This window comes from Rosa rugosa, chromosome 3 (genome assembly GCF_958449725.1).
Source record: "Rosa rugosa chromosome 3, drRosRugo1.1, whole genome shotgun sequence".
In the NCBI taxonomy this organism is placed as follows: Eukaryota; Viridiplantae; Streptophyta; class Magnoliopsida; order Rosales; family Rosaceae; genus Rosa; species Rosa rugosa.
This window is the reverse complement of record NC_084822.1, coordinates 7,055,343-7,082,099: the sequence shown is the minus strand read 5'-3', so window position 1 is coordinate 7,082,099 and position 26,757 is coordinate 7,055,343. Positions and strand designations below refer to the sequence as shown.

The window sequence follows — 26,757 nt, the reverse complement described above, 5'->3', positions numbered from 1 at the left end:
TCCAACTGTGCATTGCAGACTAAAGAAGATAGTTGAGCACATAGCAAATGGATGCAATGAATTGGAGTTATGTATTGAAGATAATTGAATTTCTTTTTCTTCTAAATCTCTCTTCTCCCAATTAATGGGATGTTGTACCATATATGGGTATTCATAAACTTTCTAATTGATACTTTCAAGCTATAAATTCATAACAATTTTAGAATAATTTTTAAGTAGCAAGTGCCATACCTAATGAAAATTCATGAGTTGTCATGAATCATTATCTCAGAGCTGAACTACTAGCACTGCAAATTATAGGCCATGTTTGGTTCATGGATTTGAGACATCAGGAAAGGAAAGTCTTTCCTTTCCTTTGTTTGGTAACCACAAAATCTGGAAGCACTTTCCTGACAGAGGGGAAAATTGGGGGGAAGGTCATTCCACTCAAGACCCATGGGATTGATTTTCCCCTCTTCTTTCCCAGCATTTATGACTGCAATTTTGGACAATAATAACCCTGCTCAAATATACAATTGCCAAATATACCCATTGAAACATAGTTTGTATTTTTATTAAAATACAAGGGTATTATTGAAACATAGCTATATTTTTACTTTCATTTCCTTCACCAACCAAACACTGGAAGGGAAATCAAATGGTCTTTCCTGGATGCTTTCCCTGCTTTACCAAACACAGGAAAGGAAACCTGACAGGAACTTTAGTTTTCCTTCCCCACTGGAAAGACAAGGGAATTGATTTCCCTTCCGTGAACCAAACGAGGCCATAATGATTTTTTTTTATTTGCTTTGTCTAATAGAGTAATCTTGCGTGAGTTAACCTTGCTAGACATTAGCAATGTATTGGGGTTATGAATTTCTTTTTCTTCTAATTTTTTGCATGATAGTATTTCAAGACGTTCTCTAAATGCTTATTGTAATCAGGGGTTTAGGCTCAATGTCCTCCTCTTGTATTCGACAGTTTCATTAATCAAGGTTTGAGGGCAGCCGCACCAACCCTTTATTAAAAAAAAAATTCTTTCCCTCTCCCAATTAATGGGATGCTCTCTAAGACTAATTACGATATATGGGTATTCAGAAACTTTCTAATTGATATTTTCAAGCTATAAATTCATAACAATTTTAGAATAATTTTTAAGTTGTAAGTACCAAACCTAATGAAAATTCATAGTTGTCATGAATCATTATCTCAGAGCTGAACTAGAATTGCAAATTGTAATGATTTTTTTTATTTGATTTGTCGTAATAGAGTAATCTTATGTGAGTTAACCTCGCTAGACATTGGCAGTTTAATGATCGGAACTGTTCATTTTAAAGTTTTGTTTTGTTTTTGTTTTTGTTTTTGTTTTTGTTTTTGTTTTTGTTTTTGTTTTTGTTTTTGTTTTTGTTTTTGTTTTTTTGAAAATCAACAAGGCTTATTTTGAGTTGAAATGAGAGTTTACTGGGAACAAATATAATTTCAATAAAGAAAGCGACATAATTTTGACGCATTTCTCTCTCAGCGTCTTCTCTTAATTAGTTTGATATTGTAGAAGACCAATGCTTAGATTTGACATGATTCATATAGAGTCAGCCTGCAAATTAAGAATAACAGATTTTAATTTGGGGTTTTGTCCATTTACCCCATTTCTAGGGAATCCGGTCACCGGCCGCCGGAATCCGGCCAACTTTCACCGGAATTCAGTCACCGGCTGCCGCCCACCGGAATTTGCTGAAAATCTCACCGGAAAGTTTTTTTGCCCCCAATAGACATCTAATGCCCCCTAATAGAGGGGCAATAGACATCTATTGCCCCAATAGTCTATTGTCCCCTAATAGACGTCTATTGACCCCCAATAGACGACTATCAGCCATGTATTGCCCCCTAATAGACGACTATCAGCCATATATTGCCCCCCAGTAGACGTCTATTGCCCCCCAATAGACGTTTAGATTACCGAAATGGTAATTAATCTTCCTAAAACTACACAAATAAAACTTTGATTAAAGAAAAAAAACGAGGAGATTACATCAATTCAAAACGTCTATTGCCCCCCAATAGATGTCTATTACCCCCCAATAGACGCTTTAACAAATGTCTATTGCCCCAATAGAACTTTTTTTTCTTCATTTTTTCTTTCTATCAAGGCATTCTGCACCATTTTACCCAAAAAAAAAAAAACAGAGAAATTGATTGAGTCATCCAATGAAAAGCTCTAGGCACCCATGTCCTCTTCTCCATTCCTGTTGCAGTCGGAGTCGACTTCTTCTTCTTTCTATTTGCTGCTCAAGACGACTCCACGTCGTTGCTACTGTGGGCGGTGGCGTCGCTCGACTCGCACCCAGAGATTCTGGCCAAGGTCCGGGAACTGATCACGGCGGACCAGCTAACGCGGATGAGGTACACGCACTTAGTGGTTCTTGAGGTCGTGAGGTACTGCGCTCCAGCCACCATGGTCCCTAACGTTGATGCTGTTGACTTTCCGTTTTCCGAGAAGTGATTTCGACAAGTACGCCGACGCAGATCCAGTGAGAGGGATAACAGCGAGTGTCGGAATGATAACAACAACGACGGAAAGGCTGCGGAGGCTCGAGATCGGCGAACAATCGAACGACGACGAGAACGTTCGAGTGGCTGGAGCTCCGATCGGAGCTTCTTCGTCGTCTTCAGGCTTGGACTGCATCTCCGGCGCGGCGATCGCAGAGAGAGAGAAATCGGAAGTGGAGATCAGGGGGAGAGAGAGAAAGGAGAAAGAGGGGTTTGCTGGCAGCGTGGAGAGAGAGAAGAGAAGACAGAGTGGCATAATGTAATTTTTTAATTAGGTGAAGGGCAAAGTTGTCATTTCTCTTTAAATTGGGTTAGTGGGAATAAAATCTGTTGCTGGGGTAAGTGAGATAACTTTGGTTCATTTTGGGGTTTTTGGTCAAGGACCCATTTTAATTTTTATGGTGTCTCAGGGAATGTTTTGCTAGTGCATTGAAGATTTTATAAGTGCTATGAATCTTTGATTTTTGTTATAGATTAGAAAATTAAAATTACACAAAGAAACAACAACTAGGGTGTACATATATCCAAGTTTTGAAGTGACAAAAGAAAAGTGGTGGCTGTTTTGGCTCAATACCAAAACATAGTGAAGACCACTGCTTAGCTCTTTACAGAAAAGTAGTCATTTTTTTTTTATTTAAAAATGAGAACTAGTGAACTCACTGGGTTAGCAGAGGTGTTGCGAAAATAAGAAAATTTAGATTAATGTCAGATTAGAGGTTCAAACTCTTTTAATATAACAAGAGAAAAAATATAAATTACAAATTGAGTGACGTATACAAAAATTGTTTTTTTTTTTTTAATTGGGATTGGTACATGTATAAACCCATATTTAGGTGCAGAACGGAAGGAATTAGGAATGTAACGCCTAAAGTAGCATTTCTTAACATGATGCATCATGCCCTCACCTTAAAATGTTTTTTGGTAAAAAAAAATAACTAACAGAAGTTTTTAATAAGGATTTAACAAGAGGGATTATGCTGCTGTCTTCTTTGTAGCCTAGTGGTATTGAGTCATTTTCAATCTCCACTAGATGCAAGGTTCGACTGGCACACATATATACACATATATATTCTCAAAGATGAGGTATTCTAAAATACCTCTGTTTTGATTCTTCATTTTTTTTCTCTTTGTGACACCTACTGTAAGAGGTTTGGCCAAAACCCAAATTTTCAGTATCATGAAGACCAAGGACATATGAACATGATACAGAGGCACATCCATAAGTTGACTGAATTGATTCCAGTATATATGACCATTGCACTACACATTTTCAACCTCAAAAACCATTCGGAGAAATCGTGCTTCCTTGAATTAAATTTGATGCCCTCTCACCGGATGCAGGTCATTCACCATTTGCGCCGTATGGAAACATCAATCTTGACCCGACCACAAGAGTTAAAAAACTCACATGGGATTAAAAGAAAACTTGTTGAAGAAGGGCCATCAACCTGCAGGCTTGGAGTGCTTTTTGTCACAGACCGAAATTTCAGACAACTTTCCTTGTTAGTAACAAGAAGATCATAGTTGAAATCCTCCATGAAGCTGGGTTGAATACAGCTGATCGTCACAACATTTCCCAGAACTTCAACACGATTGTGGAGGATAAATAATGTACCACCAAGCTTTTCTCGAGCAACAAGAAAGCTGTCATTCTTTTTCAATGTAATTGGGAAACTGAAATTGAGGTCAAAGTTGTCATACAGGAGGCCTGTTGCCGAATCCAAGTGATCATTACTGAAGTGCTGATATAACTCCTTGGCTGAGGAAACAAACTTGCAGCCTAAATAAGGGCATGAACAAGGTGAACATACACATGTCTTTTCATGTTCATTCTTCTTGTTGTAAGTCACTGGAATATTGCAGCCATACTTGATATTTCGGCAAGGACATGTACTTGATTCCACAACTTTCTCGATGGCTCGGCAACGATTAAAGCCAATGGGGCAGGAACAAGAGGGGCATTTGTTATTGATTTTGGTGCAGCACAAGGAACAAGCTATATGCCCATTCTGATCACACTGGAAGACAGGGATGGTCAAGGGTTCACAGCAAATTGGGCAATCTAGCAGTCCTGGGTCAGTTAAAGTTATCATAATATTAGAGCCTTCCCTGCTAGCTGAAGTCGAACTATGACCCTCTTGGTCTCCCGCATTAGATGGTCGATTATTGGGTTCTTCGTCTACATTCATGTCATCATCATCTTCTTCTTCACTTTGTTGGTCTTCTTCTACTTCCTCTTCACTTTGATGATGTTCTAGTTCTCCTTCCGCTTCTTCACTCTGTGCATGTCCTCCTGCTTCTTCAGAGATCTGTTCCCCTATAATGAGGGATGTAAAATTTCGAGAAGGAAATGTACGAGGTACCTTGTGTTTTCTGATGAGGAATTCAATAAACTCATCATCTGAATCTGAATCAGAGTATCTCTCGCCATTCCCCTCTCTCGCTCTGACTCCCAGCATCCCTGAGAGATTCAAATGCAATTGGTATCTTTCTATTTGGGTGTATATTTCTATTGCTAGTATCCAGCAGTGTAATGGTTATCATCATTAGCTATATATTCCACAAAAGCACTGGAAATCGAAATCCAATCTAAAAAAGCAAGAACCACATTTGAAATATATCATACACTGAAGCCTTGAAGGTACTAAGCATATGTAACAGAACGAAAACCCACACTAAAGCAGACAAATGAAAAGGGTAAACCCACATTTAAACCTACTGATTCTCTGTCCTCATTTCAAGTTAAGGAATTTGAACAACTTAACCACCATCCCCATTTGAAACTCATTGTGAACCATCAACCATGCATGAATCAATTCAACTTAAGGTTTCCAAATTCAAAAGTACAGACTTTGAAATACCTCTGTGATATAACAACTAGCGTTGATTCTGGGATGTGAATGCTACAACGAGGAAAGGCAGCTCGGATACTCCGGTCGGCAGCGGAACGCCGGAACTTAGAAGTGAAATGGAGAGCTGCCGCTGGCTGAAGAGGGAAACAAAACTAGAATCAGAGAGTCAAGGGATTTTCTTTCTTGGGGAATTTTCAAAGTGATCAGGTGTGAATTAGACCATTGTAGTGTAAGAGTAATGCCCAACCAAAACGTGATTACGTGTCAAACAATCCTGGTTCAAGATCAACAAAATGGCCGTTTCTTGAAAAATCTTCTTCTAATTGGTCGGTTAGGAATAAAGTTTTGGATTCAAATTTGCTGACCACCAATACTTTAGTAGGTAATACCATCACTCAATATAAAACTATCATGTGTTATAAAATATAATTATAGCTAATCATGATGTTTTATTAAACAAATAAATTTTAAATATTAAATTAATTCTACATGATGTGACAAGTTTTAATTGGGTGGTGATATCACCACAAAATAAAAATGGTAAGCAAATTTAAATCCTAAAGTTTTGGTCTCCTAATTCCACTAAATAATGGATTTTCTGTGATCACATTAAACAATGGATTTCCTAATCCCACGATGATATATATATGTCAGGCATTTACAAGATGATCAGTGGACAAGACATTTATGTTCTTTGTATGATCAATTTTCTCTATTCTCTTGTCTAATTTTGTGGATTTCTTTCATTAAACTTCAATAGTGAAAACCAATTCATCAGAGATCACCAATCCCAAAATGGCCAAGTACCCTTCAGCTAGTATTCTACTTCTTGTGGCTCTAGTTTGTGTTTCAGGAGTTACACAAATCAATGGTCTTGATATTCACAATAGTATTTGCAAAACTCTGGTGGAGACACGAGGCTATATTTGTCAAGAGCATCACGTAACAACAGAAGACGGATACATTCTCGGGTTGCTAAGAATTCCACATGGACGATCTGGTAGCAAATCGACCAGGGATCAGAAGCCGCCTGTTTTATTGCAACATGGGCTTCTAGCGGATGCAGCATCATGGCTACTCAATCCACAGGATCAGGCTTTAGCGTTCATCTTGGCTGACAAAGGGTTTGATGTATGGCTTGCTAATACTCGAGGAACGGACTCTAGCCGTGGACACAAATCACTTGGTACTAAGGATCCTGCTTATTGGGACTGGACATGGGAACAGCTGGCTGCTTATGATCTTCCAGCCTTGTTCAATTATGTGCACAACCAAACAGGACAGAAGTCACACTATGTTGGTCATTCATTGGGAACGTTGACAATACTAGCTGCCTTGTCCCAACAAAAGCTGAGAAACTCACTAAGATCAGCTGCTTTGCTTAGCCCAATTGCTCATCTGGGTCAAATATCCACACCGCTTTTAAGAGTTGCTACTCGAACATTTTTGGCTGAGCAATTCTACATCTTTGGTCTTCGGGAATTTCCTCCTCTAGGGCTACTAGAACAAACTCTGCAGACAATTCTTTGCATACATCCTGGCGTGGACTGCTCTTACATTTTGACTGCTATAACAGGTCCAAATTGTTGTCTAAGTCCTTCAAGTTTAGATCTTTACTATGAGCATACACCACAATCCACTTCCACAAAGAATATCGTACATTTGTCTCAGATGATCAGAAGTGGAGCCATAAGAATGTTCGATTACACTCTTCCGCTAAAAAATTTGCAGCACTACAATCGGTTTACTCCTCCGGTGTACAACATGGCAAACATTCCAAAAGATATTCCTCTTTTCCTCGGTTATGGAGGGAGAGATGCACTTTCAGACGTCAATGATGTGAAAGCTTTGCTTTATGATCTCAAAGATCATGACAAGGACAAGCTTGTGGAACAATACGTAGAGGAGTATGCTCATATGGATTTCATTATGGGTTGGAATGCCAATAGAAAAGTATATGATCATCTGCTCACTTTCTTCGGGCAACATTGAGAGTCTTAAGTCCCTAATTTGTAGTGAATAAATCTATTGAAATTCAAAATAATTAAGCTTTTACAGATGATTACCCTTCCATTGAAGTGATTGAACAGACAATTCATCATGTCCTTAAGATAGACACTGAAATAAAATCGTAGTGTAATGCCATGCTCGAGGGGGTAGTTATTTTAACGAAACGGGAGATGAGGTATTTTATCTACTATTTGTAGGCTTGTCTCTTGTCATATTCAAGCAGCTAGTCGTTTGGCAACAGGTACCATGCACAATTCCATCCAAGATCTACGCATTTTGAAAGCCTTTGGGGCCCATTGCAGATTGCGTCGTGCCCCTAGAGTGATAGAGGTGAATTGGCATCCCCCATTGATTGGTTGGGTTAAGATTAATTCTGATGGAGCTTGGAAACATGATGAGGGGGTTGGAGGTTATGGGGCTGTGTTTAGGGATCATATGAGACGTTTTCTTGGAGCTTTTGCTTCTAATCTTGAGATTCCTAGTTCCATTGCGGCAGAGGTGATGGCTGTGATTAAGGCAATTGAGCTGGCATGGGTTCGTGATTGGAAGCACATATGGCTAGAAGTGGACTCTTCTCTTATTCTGGATTTTATTAAATCTCCTTTGTTGGTCCCCTGGCAACTTCGTATTAGCTGGCTCAATTGCTTGTACAAGATTTCTCAAATGACTTTTCGTGTATCACATATTTTTCGTGAATGTAATAAGGTAGCTGATGCTTTGGCGAATTATGGTACGACTGCTCCTAATATGGTGTGGTGGGATGCTCCACCATCTTTTCTTTTATCGCATTGTCAGAGTGACCAATTGGGTTTTCCCCAATTTCGGTTACGATAGCTTTTTTCTTTTCGTTGCTTTTGTAGGGAGGTTTGGTTTGGTCCCCCTCCGATGTTCCTTCTTTTCTTCTTACTCTTTTATTAAAATCTTGATGGCCTCAAGATTTACTTTCAAAGCAAGAGGGAGCGGCGCTTTTAACTACTTTCAAAAACAATAACTCAAGAAAATCCTGTGCTGTTTCCTTGGTAGTCTAGTGGCTTTAGCTTATGCTTAAGTTTTAACTTGCGCCCAGGCTCGACTGGCATATATAGTACGTACCCCTGAAAAAGATGAGGTATTAATACTAAAATACCTCTGTTTTGTTTCTTTGTTTTTAATTTTCTCGATCCAAATAAGCACGAGGAGTTTCTTTGTTTTTACTTTTCTCGATCCAAATAAGCATGAGGAACATAGATTAAGGCAAAGGTAAGTTGCAATGAAAGCAGCCATACCTGTCGATAACTATTACCTCAATGAGAAACATCACAACATAATGTCAATTTTGAAAGCAAGACCTTTGAAACACAGTTTTAGGGAAGTCAATGCAGTGGCGGAACTAGTTAGGACATGAGATCATGCACAGATGCACTGATGACAAAGTATGGTTCACTAATGTGTCATTAGCAGTATCCCTCTTTACTTTTACAATCTATAGGGCACTTTCTCTTTCTAAAAAATCTTAAGATTTTGAAGTATTGGCCGTAAAATAATTTAGCGGCTATAGTTTAACGACTGACATCTTTTGCCAACTCCACATTAAGAAACGAGTGAACATGTGTGCAAAAAGAGATAAGTATGCAAGAAACGTTTTTGACTTTGGGAAACCGTAACAAATTTAGCACCCAGAAATTTCTCAGTTGAAGACTAAACACATACACACATAACAAGGAGCAAAATGTGAGAAGATACGAAGGCAAACAAGATCACAGGCCAACAATTATCATAATAAGAAAATCAAGGATATATAAACATGATAAGAGGCACATCCATAAGTTGACTTACATGATTCCAGTATATATAACCATTGCATTACACAACTTCAACCTCAAAAACCATTCGGAGAAATCATGCTCCCTTGAATTAAATTGAATGCCCTCTCACCGGAAGCAGGGCATTCACCATTTGCGCTGTATGGAAACATCAATCTTGACCTGACCACAAGAGTCGAAAAACTCACATGGGATTAACAGAACACTTCTTGAAGGAGAGCCATTAACCTGCAGGCTTGGAGTACTTTTTGTCAGAGACTGAAATTTGAGAGAACTTTCCTTGTTAGAAACAAGAAGATGATAGTTGAGATCCTCCATGAAGCTAGGTTGAACACAGCTAACCGTCACAACATTTCCCAGAACTACAATATGATTGTGGAGGATAAATAATGTACCACTAACCATTTCTCGAACAACAAGAAAGCTGTCATTCTTTGTCAATGTAATTGGGAAACTGTAATCAAGGTCAAAGTTGTCATACAGGAAGCCTATTGCCGAATCCAAATGATCATTACTGAAGTGTTGGTATAACTCCTTGGCCGAGGAAACAAACTTGCATCCTAAATAAGGGCATGAACAAGGTGAACATACACATGTCTTTTCATGTTCATTCTTCGTGTTGTAAGTCACCGGAATATTGCAGCCGTACTTGATATTTTTGCACCGAGTTGTACTTGACTCCACAATCTTCTCGATGGCTCGGCAACGATTGGAGCCAATGGGGCAGGAACAAAAGGGGCATTTGTTATTGATTTTGGTGCAGCACAAGGAGCAAGCTAGATGCCCATTTTGATCACACTGGAAGACAGGAACGGTCAAGGGTTCACAGCAAATTGGGCAATCAAGCAGTCCTGGGTCAGTTAAAGTTATCACAATATTAGAGCCTTCCCTGCTAGCTGAAGTCGAACTATGACCCTTGTGGTCTCCAGCATTAGATGGTAGGTTATTGGGTGCTTCAAATAATAACCGAGTTGCTCTTGACAAATTTTCAGCGGCCAAATCTGAGAATGTCCATAGTTCCTCTCCCTGTATCTGAGCATCCCTAATAACAGAGTTTCAAATGGAAATGTATCTTTTTACTGGGAGTATATGAATATCATCACCAGCTATATATACATTCTATAGAAGCAGATAAACAAATCCATTAAAGTCTTCAAGGTATAAAACCCACATCAAAGCAGACCATTGAAAAGGGTAAGCCAACAACATCTGAATTTAAACCTATCCATTCTCTATCCTCATTTCAAGCTACTGAATTTTAACAACTTAACCACAGACCTCACATGAATAAGGTGTTCAAGTTCAAAAGTATAGACTTTGAAATACCTGGAACTATCTGCACTAACAGCTGGAGTTGATTCTGGGCCGTGGAGATTGACAGAGGGTCGGATGCTCCTGTTGATCGACATCGTAACGGCGGAATCAGAAGTGAAGTAGAGAGCTGCCGCGGGCGGAAGAGTAAAAGAACAATGATGGAGAATCAGAGAGTCTAGGGATTCTCTTTTTCAAAGTGATCGATCAGCTGTGAGTAAGACCAGTGTAGTGTAAAAGTAATGCCTCACCAAAACGTGAAACGTGTCAAGAAATCTTGGTTCAAAGATCAAGAAAATCCTGGTTGAGAACTTGAAAATGTAGCAAAATCAAAATCAATAATCTTTGTAGTACTGGCTAAAATTGCAGTCAACATGAAATTCATCATATGGGCAAAGCAAACACTAAAATAAGCTTGTAGCGTAATAATTTAGCGTGTTCAATGCAATATTATATGTTCATCACGTCACTAATATAATGGTGATGTGTAATCTTTGTCAATTGCATCACTGCTGCAATTAGTCATGTTTAAAATTACTTATCGTAAGAGCCGGAGTTGGAGATAAACTTGATCCAGTACAATTTCATGATATGAAAGTTCATGTCAGTTACGCTATATGACTGCTATATACTTTTTCTTACAATGAAGAGATCACTAATATGATGGTGGTATACAATTTTTATCAACTACATCACTGTTGCAATTGTCTGTGTTAAAATTATTTATCGTAGCGAAGTCGGAAATGAACTTAATGAAATCCCATGTCAATTAAGCTATATGACTTCTATATACTCTTTCTCACAACGAAGAGATGACGACTAGATTGAGAACTAGATTGTATGTATTAATACGTGGTGTCTATCTTCTGGCCTGAAGATACACATTTGGCTTTAGGAATCCAAAATCCAATTAAAGCAAGAGGGCGCTTTTGACCACGGTACAAATAAGATAACGCTGGAAGTCTTGCGCTGCTTCCTTGGTAGTCTAGTGGCATTAGCTTGTGCTAAAGTTACACTTGACCCAAGGTTCGACTGGCATATATATAGTACGTACCCTAAAAAAGATGAGGTATTTTAAAATACCTCTGTTTTGTTTCTTTGTTTTTACTTTTCTCGATCCAAAGAAGCACGAGGAACATAGATTCAGTAAGGCAAAGGTTAGTTGAAATGAAAGCAGCCATACATGTCGATAACTACTATTACACATTTTAAAAGAGATTTTGAAAGCGCAGATTTAGGGAAGTGGATTTAGTTTGGACATGAGATCATGCACCGAGGACAAGTATGGTTTACTTATGTGTCAATCGACACAATACCAGCACCCCTCTTTACTTTTACAATATATCATGCACTTCCTCTTTTTCAAAAATCTTAAGATTTCGAATTGCTGGCCGTAAAATAATTTCGTGGCTATAGTTTTAATAACTCACACCTTCTGCTAATTACTTCGCATTAAGAAATGATCGAATACGTGTGTAATAAGAGATAAGTTTGCAAGAAACATTTTCGACTTTGGAAAACCAAAACAAATCAAGTTAATTTGAACTCACTTAGGTACCTAACAATTTCTCAGTTAAGACTAAATACATATATATGTTCTTATTCTTTCGATTGTATTCGACTAAAGTAGAAAAATATTATCTATCACACATATTTTAACGTACTATAGAGTTGATCCGATTCTGCAATTTCTCAGTTAGGATTAAACACATACAATATTTATTCTATTTGATTCAACTAAAGCAGATTTGGTATATGACAAATATTTAATTATGGAGTGGTGATCCGATTCTGCAATATATATAGGGACATAATTATCTTCATATCTGCAGAAAATTATTGAGGACACCCTCACCTGACAATCACACAATGCTATTCCATTATCTAATATGAAAAGGAGAGGTGCCTAATGTACATGATTGCATAAAGACTGAGGACAGGTGAGGGTGCCTAATGTACATGACAACCATAGCTCAATTCAGCAAATAAATAAATAAAACAAGGTTTTACCATAGCTCAATTAAGAATGAATCAAACAGCAGAGCCGACTGAGGACAGTTTTCTTCTAGCCAACAAAATCAATACCAAAAATCTCTTGAATACTGCTCAGTGCTCAGTCATGTCATTTAGGGCAATGGCCATCACTTACGCCATATATGCGCACTCCATCTCGAGCTGACCGTAATTTGAATCCAAAGAGAAGAACTTACGCGGGATTAGAAGGAAACTAGGAGTAATTTGAATCCAAAGAGAAGAACTTACGCGGGATTAGAAGGAAACTAGGAGGTCTAGGATCAGCCTTCAGGCTTCAAATGCTTTGCGTCATTGACTTTAATTTGAGGGAATCACTTTCTCTGTGTCTAACGACAAGATTATGGATGAAACCCTCCTTGAAGATGGGTTGAATACAGCTAATGCTGACCACATTTTCCCAGACCATCAACACTATTGTGAAGAATGAATAAGGTACCTACATCCCTATCTTGAAGAACAACAAACTTCTCATACTTCCTCAATGCATGTAATGGAAAACAAATTGTCGCTCATGAACTCTATTGCAGAATCCCCATGATTATTGCTGTAATGCCGGTATAACTCCATGGCTGATGAGACAAACTCGCAACCCAAATGGGGGCATGAACAACTAGGCCACATGTCCTTTCATGTTCATTTTTCTTGTTGTAAGTGATCACCGGAGTAGTGCAGCCGTACTTTTTGTCTCGGCATGAAGTTGTGCTTCAGTCCACAACCTTCTCGATGGCCGAGCAAGGATTTGAGCAATTTGTTAAATATCCAGACCAAATTCAAAGAATATTCATGAATGATCTATTGGTTCTAGAATAATGTATTCTAGTTTCCCACAAGGAATTTATGAGGGGTCAAACATCTCTTGGTTCTAGAGTTTGAAGTGCTTGGACCAAGATGAATGTGGAAGATTCATGAAGGAGCATTAAATGAAGGTGGTTGAATGGAGCATTAATGAAGTCATCTAGAGGGTTCCTCCTTGGTGTATATAAGGAGAGGTCATTTGCCCATTCCAATGGAGTCTCATCCGATCCAATCCAATCACATCTTCATCCAAGTTGAGAGTGAAGAGTGTCCACTCCAAGTTGAGAGTGTTGTAGTTGTTAGGTAGCAAAACAAGTGTGAGAGAGAGAGTTTCCCAAGTAGTATTCTTGAAGTTGTGTATCTCTTGTACCCACCTTATCATAGTGGAAGTTCTTGTTGTTGCTGCCCCGTGGACGTAGGCACCTTGCCGAACCACGTTATATCCGGTGTTCTCTTTCTTTTACCCCTTTATTTCTTTGCATATTATCCTTTTGTGGTTGGGGTTATTATTTCTATTCTATTAATTTTCCCAACACAATTAATTAGTGCATTTAACTTTTTTACAGAATATTGTCTCCCAGATTAGATGGTCGGTTATTGGGTTCTTCGTCTCCATTCATGTCATCGATCATCATCTTCTTCGGAAATGTACGAGGTAGCTTGTGTGCAGTTGAAGAGTAGAAGAAACTTATCATCTGAATCTGAATATCTATTGCCATTCCCCTCCCACGCTCCGACTAGCTCCCAGCATCCCTGAGAGATTCAAATGTGCTTGGTATCTTTCTATGTATATTTCTATTGGGAGTATATCCAGCTAGCACCGTAATGGTTATCATCATTAGCTATATTGATTATATTCTACAAAAGCATTGGAAATTGAAATCCATTCTAAAAAAGCAAGAACCACATTTGAAATATGTCATACACTGAAGCCTTGAAGGTATTAAGCATGTGTAACAGAACGAAAACCCACATTAAAGGAGAGAATGAAAACAGTAAAACAACAACATTTGAATTTAAACCTACTGATTCTTTGTCGTCATTTCAAGTTAAGGAATTTGAACAACGTACTTAACCACCATCACCATTTGAAACTCATTGTGAACCATGCATGATACAATTCAACTTAAGGTTTCCAAATTCAAAAGTATAGACTTTGAAATAGCTTGAAATATCTGTAATATAACAACAAGCGTTGATTCTGGGATGTGAATTCTGCAACGATCTAAGGCAACTCGGATGCTCCGATCTGCAGCGGAATGCGGGAATTAGAAGTGAAGTGGAGAACTGCCGCTGGCTGAAGAGTGAAACAAAAATGAGGGAGAATCAGAGAGTCTAGGCCTCTAGGGAAATTCTTTTCCAAAGTGATCAGGTGTGACTTGTGAGTTAGACCATTGTAGTGTAAGAGTAATACCCAACCAAAACATGATCACATGTCAATCAATCCGGGTTCAAGATCAACAAAATGGTAGTTTCTTGAAAAACCTTTTTAGCGGGTAAATTATACTCTATAATAAAACTCAAATGAAAAATCACTGTTCATTCCACAAAGGGCAAACGTTTCTATCCCTCTCCTGCCTGCTCTTTTACAGAATTGTCCCTCCGGTTATTCAATTCCCGTGGCACCGACTGGTTTCCGCCTGGCAATCTAGCACTGCGTCTTTGCTCCACAGAAGAGAGAGAGAGAGAAGGGAGTGAAGGAAGAAATTTCAATCTTCTTTTGTATTGCAAGATCCAATAAACTGGTTGAATTGATTCCTCTACTAATTATAGCAAGGTATGCTAATTATATATAACCCTGATTTTTTCTTTTTCAATAAGATTGTGTATTGTGTTTTTATGTATGGAGAAGTTTTTGGATTGATTATCTAAACTATGTGTCTGGTTGCTTCAGGTTTGTGGATAATTGCTGTTTCAGAATTGTAGAAACACTTTGGATTCGGCGGATTTCTCCTGCATGGTTTCAGAGCAAAACCTGGCTTTAAGCTTGGCAGATAGTGTTACTCAAATGTCTCAAGCTATGAATTCTGTAAATGGCTTTTGATGCTTGGAATTTGTTAAAATGTATTTGTTTCGGTGAACTTTGATATTGCTGACTCTAGATAGATTGGGATATAAAGGGTTTTGTCGACGTATGTTACTATTAGTGGTGGGGATCATAATGTACACATTCAGTACTTTAGTCAAATTGAGCTTTGATATTACATACAGAGAAATCTATGGAAATGCACAAGATTGATGATAGACAGTTACGTACATTTTCTGCAGGTTGATAAGTTGAGCAATCCTGACAGCATTAGAATAGAAGCAGAAAAGAGATGATGTTGTTTGTATATCTGCTCTTAGTGGCCAGGGCTTAAATGATTTTTGCAGTGCAATCCACGCAAAATTAGAGGTACACTACTAATTTATTTTATATACTTTTGAGTAATGTCTATATTCCTATAAGTTAAAAGATAAGAGTATCTCCAATAGTAGAAATTATTTTTTAGTTAAATTTAGCTAAAGTTGTGAAATATAACTATTGATTTAGCAATGTTGCTCCAGCAATAGTAGCTATTTATAAATAATAACTATATTTTAACAAATCGTAAACTGACATGTGGACAAAAGAAGAGAGAGAAATATAACTTTTGCTTTAGCTATGTAGAATACTCTAGCTAAATATAACTAACTATTTTAGCTATAGTTAAATTTAACTTACCTATAGTTAGTCTGTTAGAGCTGAATTTTGCATTAAAAATAGTTATATATAGCTAAAAATTAAATTTAGCTACTCTATTGGAGATGCCCTAAGAATGTCTTCTGTTTAACAGGACTCTATAGTATGCGTGGAAGCCTTAATCCCATTTGAAAAAGGAGAGCTTCTTAATACCATACATAAGATTGGAATGGTAGATAGAACAGTAAGTATCGGTGGATGTTGATTATTTTGTTTGTTCCTACTATCTTTTCTTTTCTTTTCTTTTGTGAATTCTAACATTCCTCTATATTCATAGGTATATACAGAGCACATGACACTAATCAAGGCACACGTACCATCGTGAAGGTCTTGCAGGGCTCATATTTGAATGTGTTGGTTTGTTAGATTTCTTATATTTATTTTCCTCTTCTTCATTTTAAGAGGTATTTTCTTGATTTTTTTGAAAAAAGGTCATTTGACTAAGGATTCTTGTGGAGCGCCTGCGTGCGAGATGGATCAAGGCCAGGGCTGAGTCAGATTCGTTTACTTATTATGCTTTACGTTAACTTTTGGAATTCCATTGGCAGTGGGACAATGTTTTTGCTTCTTCTTTTTTGTGAGAGGTGAAGAAAGGTTTTGGTTTTTTACTAAACAAGTGTCAAGAAATTTATTGAGTGTTCTGCATTTTTTATGGGATTATACTTTTGTATTAATTTCTCTACAATAGTCACAATGACATCAATTCTATAAAGTCTTGTGCTTATTGATTTCTACTTTGTCTTCAGTAATTAAGTACCGATAGCAACTTGACTTGAAATGATGTTCATATATACTCAATTATGGTCTAATTGATAAAGTAATCTGGGGTTCACATCCAAAACCAATTGACAATAGATGGAGTGGCCCAAACCCTTATAAACCCATAAGCAATGTCCCATTTTTCCCATGTGGGATGTATATATTCTCAACACGCCCCCGCACGTGTGGCGAATTTTCAAGCCATACACGTGGACAACTTTGGGTGACGTGGAGCCCGTGTGGCCGTTAGGCATGTACACGTGAGTAACCCGCTCTGATAGCATGATAAAGTAATCTGGGGTTCACATCCAAAACCAATTGGCAATGGATGGAGTGGCCCAAACCCTTATAAACCCATAAGCAATGTCCCATTTTTCCCATGTGGGATGTATATATTCTTAACACTAATAAGAGAAAGCCCTCAGTCAGTTGATTTCTTTTGGTCTCTTTTGAGTTACTTTTAGTTAAAATGACATTGATTTTTTTCCCCCAGTTCTTAGCAACTTGTTTGTGATGAGTAGATGAGCTTTCATTTTAAGATATGTAAAATTTAGTGTTTCCATTTTTAGATCATTTTATGGAAGTACTCATGGTTTTGCAGTGGCTTATGATGAGTGGATAAGCTCATACTAGAGACTATGTGGTGCCTGATGTTAATGGAAATGATCCAGTTGACAACTACGGCTATGTAGAGCAATGGTAGCAATAGGTTGTCAGATATGAGAATATCATGGAGAACGGTTCATTTCAAATTAAGTGCAAGGAATGTTGGAATGTTGTACAAGAACAACTGTGTTCATCTATTAAGGAACCTATTGGAGAGCCCGAGAAGCAGATCTATGCTTCTATAGTATGTACAGAACCTGTTCGCCAAGGATATGTCATTCAAATATCATATCTTTTGTATTTTACGCAATTTTTTTGCTTGATTCTTTTTTGAAGTTACGCGTTGCTAAACACCAACCTGCCCATTTGTAGCTCCTCAGCATTCAGTTAACAAGAGTGCACCACTGACTTCAGATTGGAATGATCATCTAATGCAGTTGAAAGGCTTGTAGTAAAGATAGCAGATGAAGTTTCTGCCCTAGAACATGAAGGTGAACCCCTCAGCTTCCTTCAATCGTTAGCAATTTGCTGTGGGGATCCAGCGTTTATGAGTTATTTGAAATCAGCTCTATTATTTTGTAATGGTGTCACAAGCTCCTATACTTTGTTACTACATATATTTGATATATCTGATTGGCGCAATACAAATTTTAACAATTTTCTTGAAATAAGACATTTGACAACAATGTTTAATTATATGTAATTTGCAATATATATATATATATATATATATATATATATATATATAAATTTGAGTTAAAAAAAAAAAAAAAAACAACCCCGCAGCAGTGCATAACAACTCTCTAGTTTATACGAAAGAACAACCACATAATTTTCAGATTTATAGACTTTCTTGATCAAAACAACAATGAAAATAATAGGAAAGTCAGAAGTTGAAAATTGAGCCAAGATCGGTTGGACAAAAAAATTGAGCCAAGAAAATGAGGCTTTGACCAGAGAAAGGAATCCAATAATACAAGTGGCGCAGCATTGGCCAGGGGCCTCTTCTATATTTTCTAAAAAAGAACTCCACCCTATCGTACGAAGTTCTTAGGATCACATAATTTCTCCTTCATGCTTAATTTTTATCCATGAAAAACCTTTTATTTAAGCCTACCACAGTTAATACCCGCAACTCATTCTTCTCATCATTACCAATATCTTGCCTTAAATAATGGCACCTTTAAAGCCTAATAACACCTTTTGTCATTTAGGCAAGTATTATTATAGTATGGTGGTGATCAATATTTTTTCCCTTCATCTCGTATGTTTTTCTTTTACCGCAGCAGCAGCTAATATCAACAATTATAATGGTAGAATCAGTGCTCATCTTATTGGGAAAAACTCTCCAAATTCACCCTTGTACAATCACAAAAACCACAAAAATTTTCGACGTTTGGCGGGTCCCGAAATGCTACAATCAACAATAGCAACCGATCCAGATGGTGGCGGCCATCTTATGAAATTGTCAATAGGAACCCCGCCGTTCGATATATATGTAATTGCTGATACAAGCAGCACTCTACTATGGATCCAATGCCAGCCATGTAAAAGTTGCTTCAAGACAAAACAGGCCATATTCGACCCGGAAAAATCCTCAACTTATGGGAACATTACTTGTTCTGAAAGCGAGTGCAGACTTGTCGACGAGGACTCACCTCAAAACTATTGCAAAGACAATCCTCAAGCTACTTGCATGTACCATTACCGGTATGTAGATAAGTCGTACAGTATAGGTGAAGTGGCTAAAGAAGCAATTACCTTGAAGTCTACGTCAGGTACTGATGTAATCTTAAAAGATATTGTCATTGGGTGTGGGCAAAACAACAGTGATAAACGAGCAGGAGAGTATCAAATGGGAAGAGTTGGGCTTGGACACGGGCCCTTGTCATTTATTTCTCAAATCAGTCCTTATGTTGGAGGCAAAAGATTCTCGTATTGCTTAGTGCCCCTTGATACTGATCCGAAAATCGAAAGCAATATCAATTTTGGAAATGGGAGTGAAGTTTCGGGTAAAGGTGTGGTGTCAACACCTTTGTTCGATATTGAAAAATCCATGAATAAGTATTATGTGACGGTGCGAGGAATTACAATCGGAAATGAATTTCTTCCTTTTAACCCAACAGAGACATTGCTCGAGGAAGGGAATATGTTGATCGACTCGGGCTCAACTTTATCATATTTACCTCAAGAGTTCTATGACCGGGTGGTGAATAAGCTGGTAAAAACACTTGATCCAAAATTGGAGCTAATCAATTATGTTGACTCGAAAAATACAACTAGCCTTTGCATCAGCGCCACGACGATTTCAAAAGCACCAAATATGGCTGTGCATTTCGACGGCGGTGGAAAACTACAGTTAACGACGGAACGATATTTATTTAGATTAGAAGAGGAAAAGTTAGTTTGCCTTGGAATCAGGAACACCAATAAGAAGGCTTTCCATAGTAATCATACTGGTGTTTTTGGACGCAATGTTATGGGAAATATGTTGATTGGTTTTGACATAGATAGAGAAGTGGTCTCCTTCAAGCCCACAAATTGCATAAAAATGCCTAGCGTTGGTGGTGCTAATATTGCCACTCATCCCTTTTCCATTTTCTCCACTTGTCTTTTCTATTTGCTTTTGATTGTGAGTCTGTCCTGCTAGATTACTAAGATTAAGTGTCATTTTCTTTAATACTTAATATAACATATCATTTCCTAGACGATATATATGGCATATTTCATTGGCAATTGCTTGGATTGCTCTGTACTCCCTAAATCAATATGTTGGGGCGGTCTGGCTAGTCAGTTCGGTTGCCAGCTTATTTTAGGTTCGATTTGGTGGGGTTTGCGCAGTATGCTTAGGGTGTGGCCGCTGATGGGGTGGCTACCTAATTATTCGTCGGCGTTGGCTGTCACGCCCCCAAAGTTTTTCGGGTTATTACATCGGCGGCTCCGATGTTGTCAGTCCTACGGCATGACCTTAGTGGTTGGGCCAGGTCTTTGGGTCGCCTTGGGTTGGGCCTCGTTAGTTCTTTTTCTAGTTAGAAACGATTTTCTGTTTTGGTGTCCTAATCCCACTAAATAATGGCTTTTCTAATCCCACTAAACAATGGATTTCCTAATCCCACAATGATATGTCAGGCATTGCCTTTGAATTTAAGTCAGTCTACACAAGTCTCATTCACATTCATGTGTTTGATCGGTTTTCTCTATTCTCTTGTCTAATTTTGTGGATTCTTTCATTAAAGTTCAATAGTAAAACCAATTCATCAGAGATCACTAATCTAAAATGGCCAAGTACCCTTCAGCTAGTATTCTACTTCTTGTGGCTCTAGTTTGTATTTCAAGAGTTGCACAAACCAATGGTCTTAATATTCACAATGGTATTTGAAAATCTCTGGTGGAGACAGGAGGATATATTTGCCAAGAACATGACGTAACAACAGAAAATGGTTAGATTCTCGGGTTGCTAAGAAATCCATATGGACAGTCTGGTAGCAAATCAACCACGGATCAAAAACCGCCTGTTTTATTGCAACATGGGCTTCTAATGGATGCACTGATGCAGCATCATGGCTACGTACTCAATCCACCGGATCGGGCTTTGGCGTTCATCTTGGCTGACAAATGGTTTGATGTATGGCTTGCTAATGTTCGAGGAACGGACTCTAGACGTGTACAAAACACTAATGACCTTGCTTATTGGGACTGGACATGGGAACAGTTGACTGCATATGATCTTCCTGCTTTGTTCAATTATGTGCAATGAATTAAAAAGTGCGCCTTAAGGCGCGCCTGAGGCGCAAAAGGCGATTTTCTGGCCTGAAAATGAGTGTGTTTCAGGGGCTAGGCGACGACGCTGGTGAGGCGTTCTCCAAGGCGCAAAAGGCGTGAAAGGCGCGAAAGGCGTACGCGCAGAAAAAATCGGAAGTGACGTCGTTTTGAAACAGAATGGGTTTAAAGGGTCTAGGTCGCGACTGCTACCCCAAATTCAATTTCAGCCCGATTTCAGTCCTCTGCCCCTCTCTGTTCGCAAATTCGATCCCTAAGTCCCTAACCCAGAGTTCGAGTTAGGAGTTCGAGTTAGGAGTTCGATTCCAGCCCTATTTCAGTCCTCTGCCCCTCTCTGCGCAGCAGTCAATTTGATCTTGATTGGAACTTGGAAGTCGATTCGCAACAGGCCATTTGAACTTCTGAAGGTATGATTCCCGATTTCCCGTCTATATTTACTTGGGTTTGAGTTGTTCTTGTCTAGACAATCATATATGTCCAGCAACCCCATTAATTTGGTTGCAATAGTTTGTGGGTTACTGTCAGTTACTCAATTTTGCAGATTTTGATCTTTCAGATATTCTTGTTTGTGGGTTACTGTCAATTTTGCAGATTTTGTGATCCCATTGGAATTGATTTAGATTTTGTTGGATTCAGTTTGAGTTTTGAGTAAAGACTTCATCTTTTTTTATTGGGTGAAGGCTCGGGGAGTGGCTTGAAAATGGGGTTTGAAGGATCCTCTTCAGGAAGGGATTCTTCTCCAGCATCCTTTTTGGGTGCTCTGTTCTCGGTCCTTTTTTGAAGTAGCAGCTTATAGATATTGAGATGGGCTGAACTGGGTTTACTATATTGAGGCCGAGTAGCTATCTGATTATCTCTTGTGTTAATCACTTAATTGATATATGATTAGCTATATGATTGTGTTAATTGATATTGAGGAGATTTTTTCTTTTTCTTTTGGTAAGCTGCACATTGGGAATTTGAGTGTTAAACTGTTAATTGATAGCAGTTTAAATTAAATTGATTGTCACTTGTGTATGATACCAATTATATAATACCAGTAGAGTCCAGTACCATATTTTACAATAATTGAGTGTTATGCTGCAGAGATTCCGAGTTGTTGTGATTTTTGGCAGATTGCATGATTTTGTGTAATAGCAATCGTATACTATATGTAATTGATAGGATGCTATGTTATAATGCAGGTAACAATGAGTTCTAGTACTACTACTAGTGGGACAACAAAGAAAGATCATGCTTGGAAATGGACTAAACCAATTCCGGGGGAGTTGAAGTACTTTTTGTGATCAAAAAAATACCGGTGGCATTTTCAGATTCAAGCAGCATTTAGTTGGCACCCATAAAGGAATCAAAGCTTGTCGAAAAGTCCCACCAAATGTGAAGGATTGGTGCACTTTAGCACTTCAAAGAAATGAAGAAGAGAAACAAGCAAGGATTACGGTGCGTAGGGAGATAGGGGGATTGGAGCCACTAGAAGAGGAAGATGCACATGTTCAAGCAGTGGAAAATGTGGCTGCAAGTGAGAGTGGTAGTGCTCAAACTCCACTTGGTGGTGGTTCTACAAGTCAACCGAAGTCAAGAGGACCGATGGACAAGTTTGTGTCCTCAAAAGCTCGGCAAGCTACATTGAATTCTTCATTCAAGAAAGAAGAAAGACGTAATGTGTGTAGGGCGATTGGGCGGTTGTTCTATACTAGTGCCATAGCATTCAATGTGGCAAATAATCCTTATTATTTTGCGGCATTGGAGCAAGTTTCCAAGTACGGCCCCGGTTTTCAACCTCCAACTAGTCATGAGCTAAGGACTTGGATTTTGAAAGAAGAAGTTGTAGATGTTCAAAAAATGATGTTAGAGCACAAAAAAGATTGGAGCCATTATGGATGCACAATTATGTCGGATGGTTGGACGGATGGCAAAAGTAGGGTTATACTAAATTTTTTAGTAAATAGCCCTAGAGGTACATGGTTCTTGAAATCGGTTGATGCATCGGATACAATTAAAAATGGGGAGTTGATGCTCAATTATTTGGATAGTGTTGTGGAGGAGGTAGGGGAGGAGAATGTGGTCCAAATAGTTACCGACAATGCTTCTAATTATAAGTGGGCGGGAAAGGAACTTATGAAGCATAGAAGCAAATTGTGGTGGACTCCATGTGCGGCTCATTGCATTGACTTGATGTTGGAGGATATAAGCAAGTTGAAAGTCTTTGAAACTACCATTCAAAGAGCTAAGCAAATTGTGAAGTTTATTTATGGGCACACACAAGTTCTTTCCATTATGAGAAAATTCACCGAGAACAAGGAGATTATTCGTCCGGCGGTTACAAGGTTTGCCACATCTTTTCTCTCTCTTCAAAGTTTATATAAGCAAAAGGAAGCTCTCATTAGTATGTTTTCATCTACCGATTGGAATGAATGTGGATGCACAAAACATAAAGATGCAAATGATGTGAGGAAGTGGATACTTCATGATGGAAGTTTTTGGAACCATGTTGCTTATTGTATAAAAAGTGTTCTACCACTTGTTTGTGTTTTGAGAGAGGTTGATTCGGAAGTGAGACCCGCTATGGGATTTATCTATGAGTTGATGGATGCTGCAAAAGAAAAGATAGCTAAGAATCTTGGAAATGTGGAAGTAAAGTATGGTCCAATTTGGAGGAGAATAGATAATAGATGGAGTCCACAACTTCATCAACCATTGCATGCAGCGGGTTATTACTTGAACCCTCAATTTCGGTATGAAGAAAACTTTTCAAATACCGAGCATGTGAAGAATGGTTTGGAAGAGTGCATGGATAGGATGCTAGTTGGTGAGGATCGTATTAAAGCGGAGATACAATTAGACTTATAGGAGCGAAAGCTCGGTAAGTTTGGAAGTGAAATGGCCTTGTCTACTAGGAAGAAGCGATCACCCGGTTAGTTACTATTAGTTGCTTAACTTATAATTCTTTAAATGCAACTTTACTAAATGCCAATATGATTTTGATTTATTAATATACATTAATTTTATGTTCTTAGTGTTTTGGTGGGAAAAATATGGGACACAAACACCGGAGTTGATGAATTTTGCTACTCGGGTCCTTTCCCTTACTTGTAGTGCATCGGGGTGTGAGAGGAATTGGAGCACTTTTGAAATGGTAAGTTTTCTATCACTTCTAAGTTGAATTGTTAATGCTAATAGTTGCTAGCATATTGAATTGTTGTATTTTGTATGTTGATTGTTGATTGTAGATTCATACCAAAAAGAGGAATAGGCTTGAGCATAAGAGGTTGCATGCTTTAGTCTATGTGAAATACAATGTTGCTCTAAGAGATAGGACTATGAAAAGAAATGCCACAATGATCGATCCTATTGTTGTGGAAGAAATTGAATCCGATGATGAATGGATAACGGAGATAGAGGATCCGGTTCTTCCTACCGATCCTAATTGGCTTGAGGATAGAATAGACGATCTAACATTGAATGATGAGGCGGTTAGGAATGTGCCAATTGGTACATACCAAAGTACCCTAATAGATAGAGAGCCTACTCCTCGTGAGGCTTCTCCTCCTCCCCGTGAGCCTACTCCTCCCCGTGAGCCTACTCCTTCTCTTGATGAGCCTATTGTTTTATACAAAAGGAAATCTAGTCAAGCACCAAGTTCAAGTAAGTTTTAAGAACCAAGTTCTTGTAATTGTGTAACTTTATTAGCAAATAATTTCTTATCTTCATCTTTAATTGTCCATCTCATTATTGTATAGGTAGAAGAAAGCTTCCAAGAAAATCAATGCGTCTTGAAGACATTGCGGATGATGATATTAGAACCAATCCATATGAAGATACTAATCCTCTCTTTGAGTACCAAGATGATGATAGTGATGGTGGAGATAGTTTGGATGGTGATCTTCTAGTTGATGAGGATGATGATTTTGAAGCATGAAGTAGATTTCAACATTTGTTCTTTGTCACGCCCCGAATTTTGAATAATAAGTTCAAATCCGAAACATGAATTAAACCACTTAATCAAATAAACGTTCTGAATTTTTTTCTCAAAACAACCTCACCACACGATACACAAACTTCAAATCTCGAAACCTCGAGTTCATTATTACAATTCACTCTCACAAGAAATATTGTAAAGCTCTAAATGAGCATAACACACCTCACCGGCTCACAAAGCAATTCAGATTGACACAATTGCAGCTACTCTACGCAGCTCGATCTCCGTCCTGATTCTCTTGACCTGTAGCATTACCCGCTACACAATTTAAATAGTGTACCGGGATTGCAACAACACAAACCCGGTAAGCTTTTGACTGCCCGTATGAGTAAACAAGGAATTGCACGACTTTAAAGAACAAATCAATTTAAGTGATTCTTAGTATAAAAATTGAAGTGCACAACGTCACTTCAAACATCAATCAACTCACATCTCACCATGACCATCCAAACAACTAAACTTTCCCTTTCCAGTATATACTCAAGGGTATATGATAGTTATAAAAACCCCTCCACGCAGCATGTCATACTCAAAGACACATAAAAACTTGAGGTTATCCCTCAAACAGTATGATGGCAGACAGACTAGAGCTCTAACTGAATCGTAACCTGTCACCTTGGCCAAGGTTCAATCTTACGATAATACGTGTCATAATCATCGACACACGATGAAGACACCTGCCACTATCATCGACGCACGATGAAAACACTTGCCACAATCATCGACACACGATGAAAATACTTGGCACTTTCATCGACACACGATGAGAACACTTGCCACAATCATCGACACACGATGAAAATACTGGGCACTTTCATCGACACACGATGAGAACACTTGCCACAATCATCGACACACGATGAGAATACTTGACACCATCATCGACACACGATGAGAACACTTGACACTAACATATAATTCGTCTACACATTTCAACTATCGCACTTTACTCAACTACTCTTTATCACGAACAACTCAATACATCACACAATGTCATAACTTTCAATATATATTTCACGTAAATATATATATATATACGTAATCACCTACACAAGAGTGACTACTAATACCATCTATAGTTCACATGCAATAAAAACAAGAAATTCATTTTTATAATTAAATTCATTTTCCTTACCTGTGAGTAGTAGCCTTATGAACCGTAGTCGATCAAGTTCATATTATTTCAAAACAAATCTTTATTTTCTTAAAACAATTTTCCACACCTTTATAATTCAATATAAATCACTAAATTTCGGTTCATGAAGGAACCATGTGCGATTTTACTCACCTCGATATTCCCGCTGCGTCTTCAGTTTAACACAATACACACCGAAATCGCTCACCCAAGGGAGACCGTCAATCACCTAATCACACATGACCTTAACTTAGCCAATAACTCAAAAACATATTCAAACGACAATCCAACGGTCGGATCGAAATTAAATGATGATCCAACGGTCGGATCCTCACGGATCGCCCTTAGGATCACCCTCCAAAAATCATCACGAAGATCCAACGGTCGGATCTTCCTGAATTGTCCTTACTAACATCTTCACAATTTTATACGAAAATCCGACGGAC

The 26,757-nt window shown here is 38.3% G+C and overlaps 6 protein-coding genes and 1 long non-coding RNA gene across 7 annotated transcripts; 5 read left to right on the top strand and 2 right to left on the bottom strand.

Moving 5' to 3' along the window:
• Positions 1–3,371: 3,371 nt before the first annotated feature.
• On the bottom strand, positions 3,372–5,524 carry LOC133739984 (E3 ubiquitin-protein ligase SINA-like 7). Its single transcript, XM_062167811.1, has 2 exons — positions 5,388–5,524; positions 3,372–4,987 (listed from the first exon to the last, which is right to left on the bottom strand). The coding sequence occupies exon 2, from the start codon at positions 4,983–4,985 to the stop codon at positions 3,873–3,875; it is 1,113 nt and encodes a 370-aa protein (XP_062023795.1). The 5' UTR covers positions 4,986–4,987; positions 5,388–5,524; the 3' UTR covers positions 3,372–3,872.
• A 649-nt stretch (positions 5,525–6,173) lies between these two features.
• Positions 6,174–7,370, top strand: LOC133737117 (triacylglycerol lipase 2-like). Its single transcript, XM_062164739.1, has one exon. The coding sequence runs from the start codon at positions 6,174–6,176 to the stop codon at positions 7,368–7,370; it is 1,197 nt and encodes a 398-aa protein (XP_062020723.1).
• A 1,772-nt stretch (positions 7,371–9,142) lies between these two features.
• Positions 9,143–10,861, bottom strand: LOC133740554 (E3 ubiquitin-protein ligase SINA-like 7). The gene is made up of 2 exons (XM_062168511.1): positions 10,517–10,861; positions 9,143–10,232 (listed from the first exon to the last, which is right to left on the bottom strand). Exons 1-2 carry the CDS (start codon positions 10,597–10,599, stop codon positions 9,317–9,319), a joined length of 999 nt encoding a protein of 332 aa, XP_062024495.1. The 5' UTR covers positions 10,600–10,861; the 3' UTR covers positions 9,143–9,316.
• Positions 10,862–16,145: 5,284 nt separating this feature from the next.
• On the top strand, positions 16,146–16,834 carry LOC133736656 (uncharacterized). The gene is made up of 3 exons (XR_009859649.1): positions 16,146–16,236; positions 16,330–16,379; positions 16,484–16,834. It is a non-coding gene; the product is annotated as an uncharacterized LOC133736656 (long non-coding RNA).
• A 1,994-nt stretch (positions 16,835–18,828) lies between these two features.
• LOC133737116 (aspartic proteinase CDR1-like) lies at positions 18,829–20,067 on the top strand. The gene has a single exon (XM_062164738.1). The coding sequence runs from the start codon at positions 18,829–18,831 to the stop codon at positions 20,065–20,067; it is 1,239 nt and encodes a 412-aa protein (XP_062020722.1).
• Positions 20,068–20,694: 627 nt separating this feature from the next.
• On the top strand, positions 20,695–24,047 carry LOC133737115 (uncharacterized). The gene is made up of 4 exons (XM_062164737.1): positions 20,695–20,788; positions 21,878–21,966; positions 22,382–22,470; positions 22,511–24,047. Exons 1-4 carry the CDS (start codon positions 20,695–20,697, stop codon positions 24,045–24,047), a joined length of 1,809 nt encoding a protein of 602 aa, XP_062020721.1.
• Positions 22,705–25,116, top strand: LOC133737114 (uncharacterized). The gene is made up of 4 exons (XM_062164736.1): positions 22,705–24,111; positions 24,215–24,333; positions 24,428–24,842; positions 24,938–25,116. Exons 1-4 carry the CDS (start codon positions 24,078–24,080, stop codon positions 25,114–25,116), a joined length of 747 nt encoding a protein of 248 aa, XP_062020720.1. The 5' UTR covers positions 22,705–24,077.
• Positions 25,117–26,757: the final 1,641 nt, after the last annotated feature.

Coding starts and splice junctions, on each gene's coding strand:
- LOC133737115 (XM_062164737.1), top strand. CDS start 20,695: ATGGCCAAGTACCCTTCAGCTAGTATTCTACTTCTTGTGGCTCTAGTT. Junction 20,789..21,877: donor TGGTCTTAATATTCACAATG/GTATTTGAAAAT, acceptor TATTGGGTGAAG/GCTCGGGGAGTGGCTTGAAA. Junction 21,967..22,381: donor TTTTGGGTGCTCTGTTCTCG/GTCCTTTTTTGA, acceptor GTTATAATGCAG/GTAACAATGAGTTCTAGTAC.
- LOC133740554 (XM_062168511.1), bottom strand. CDS start 10,599: ATGTCGATCAACAGGAGCATCCGACCCTCTGTCAATCTCCACGGCCCA. Junction 10,233..10,516: donor GTTAGTGCAGATAGTTCCAG/GTATTTCAAAGT, acceptor CTCTGTTATTAG/GGATGCTCAGATACAGGGAG.
- LOC133737117 (XM_062164739.1), top strand. CDS start 6,174: ATGGCCAAGTACCCTTCAGCTAGTATTCTACTTCTTGTGGCTCTAGTT.
- LOC133739984 (XM_062167811.1), bottom strand. CDS start 4,985: ATGCTGGGAGTCAGAGCGAGAGAGGGGAATGGCGAGAGATACTCTGAT.
- LOC133737116 (XM_062164738.1), top strand. CDS start 18,829: ATGCTACAATCAACAATAGCAACCGATCCAGATGGTGGCGGCCATCTT.
- LOC133737114 (XM_062164736.1), top strand. CDS start 24,078: ATGGCCTTGTCTACTAGGAAGAAGCGATCACCCG. Junction 24,334..24,427: donor ATTGGAGCACTTTTGAAATG/GTAAGTTTTCTA, acceptor TGTTGATTGTAG/ATTCATACCAAAAAGAGGAA. Junction 24,843..24,937: donor TAGTCAAGCACCAAGTTCAA/GTAAGTTTTAAG, acceptor ATTATTGTATAG/GTAGAAGAAAGCTTCCAAGA.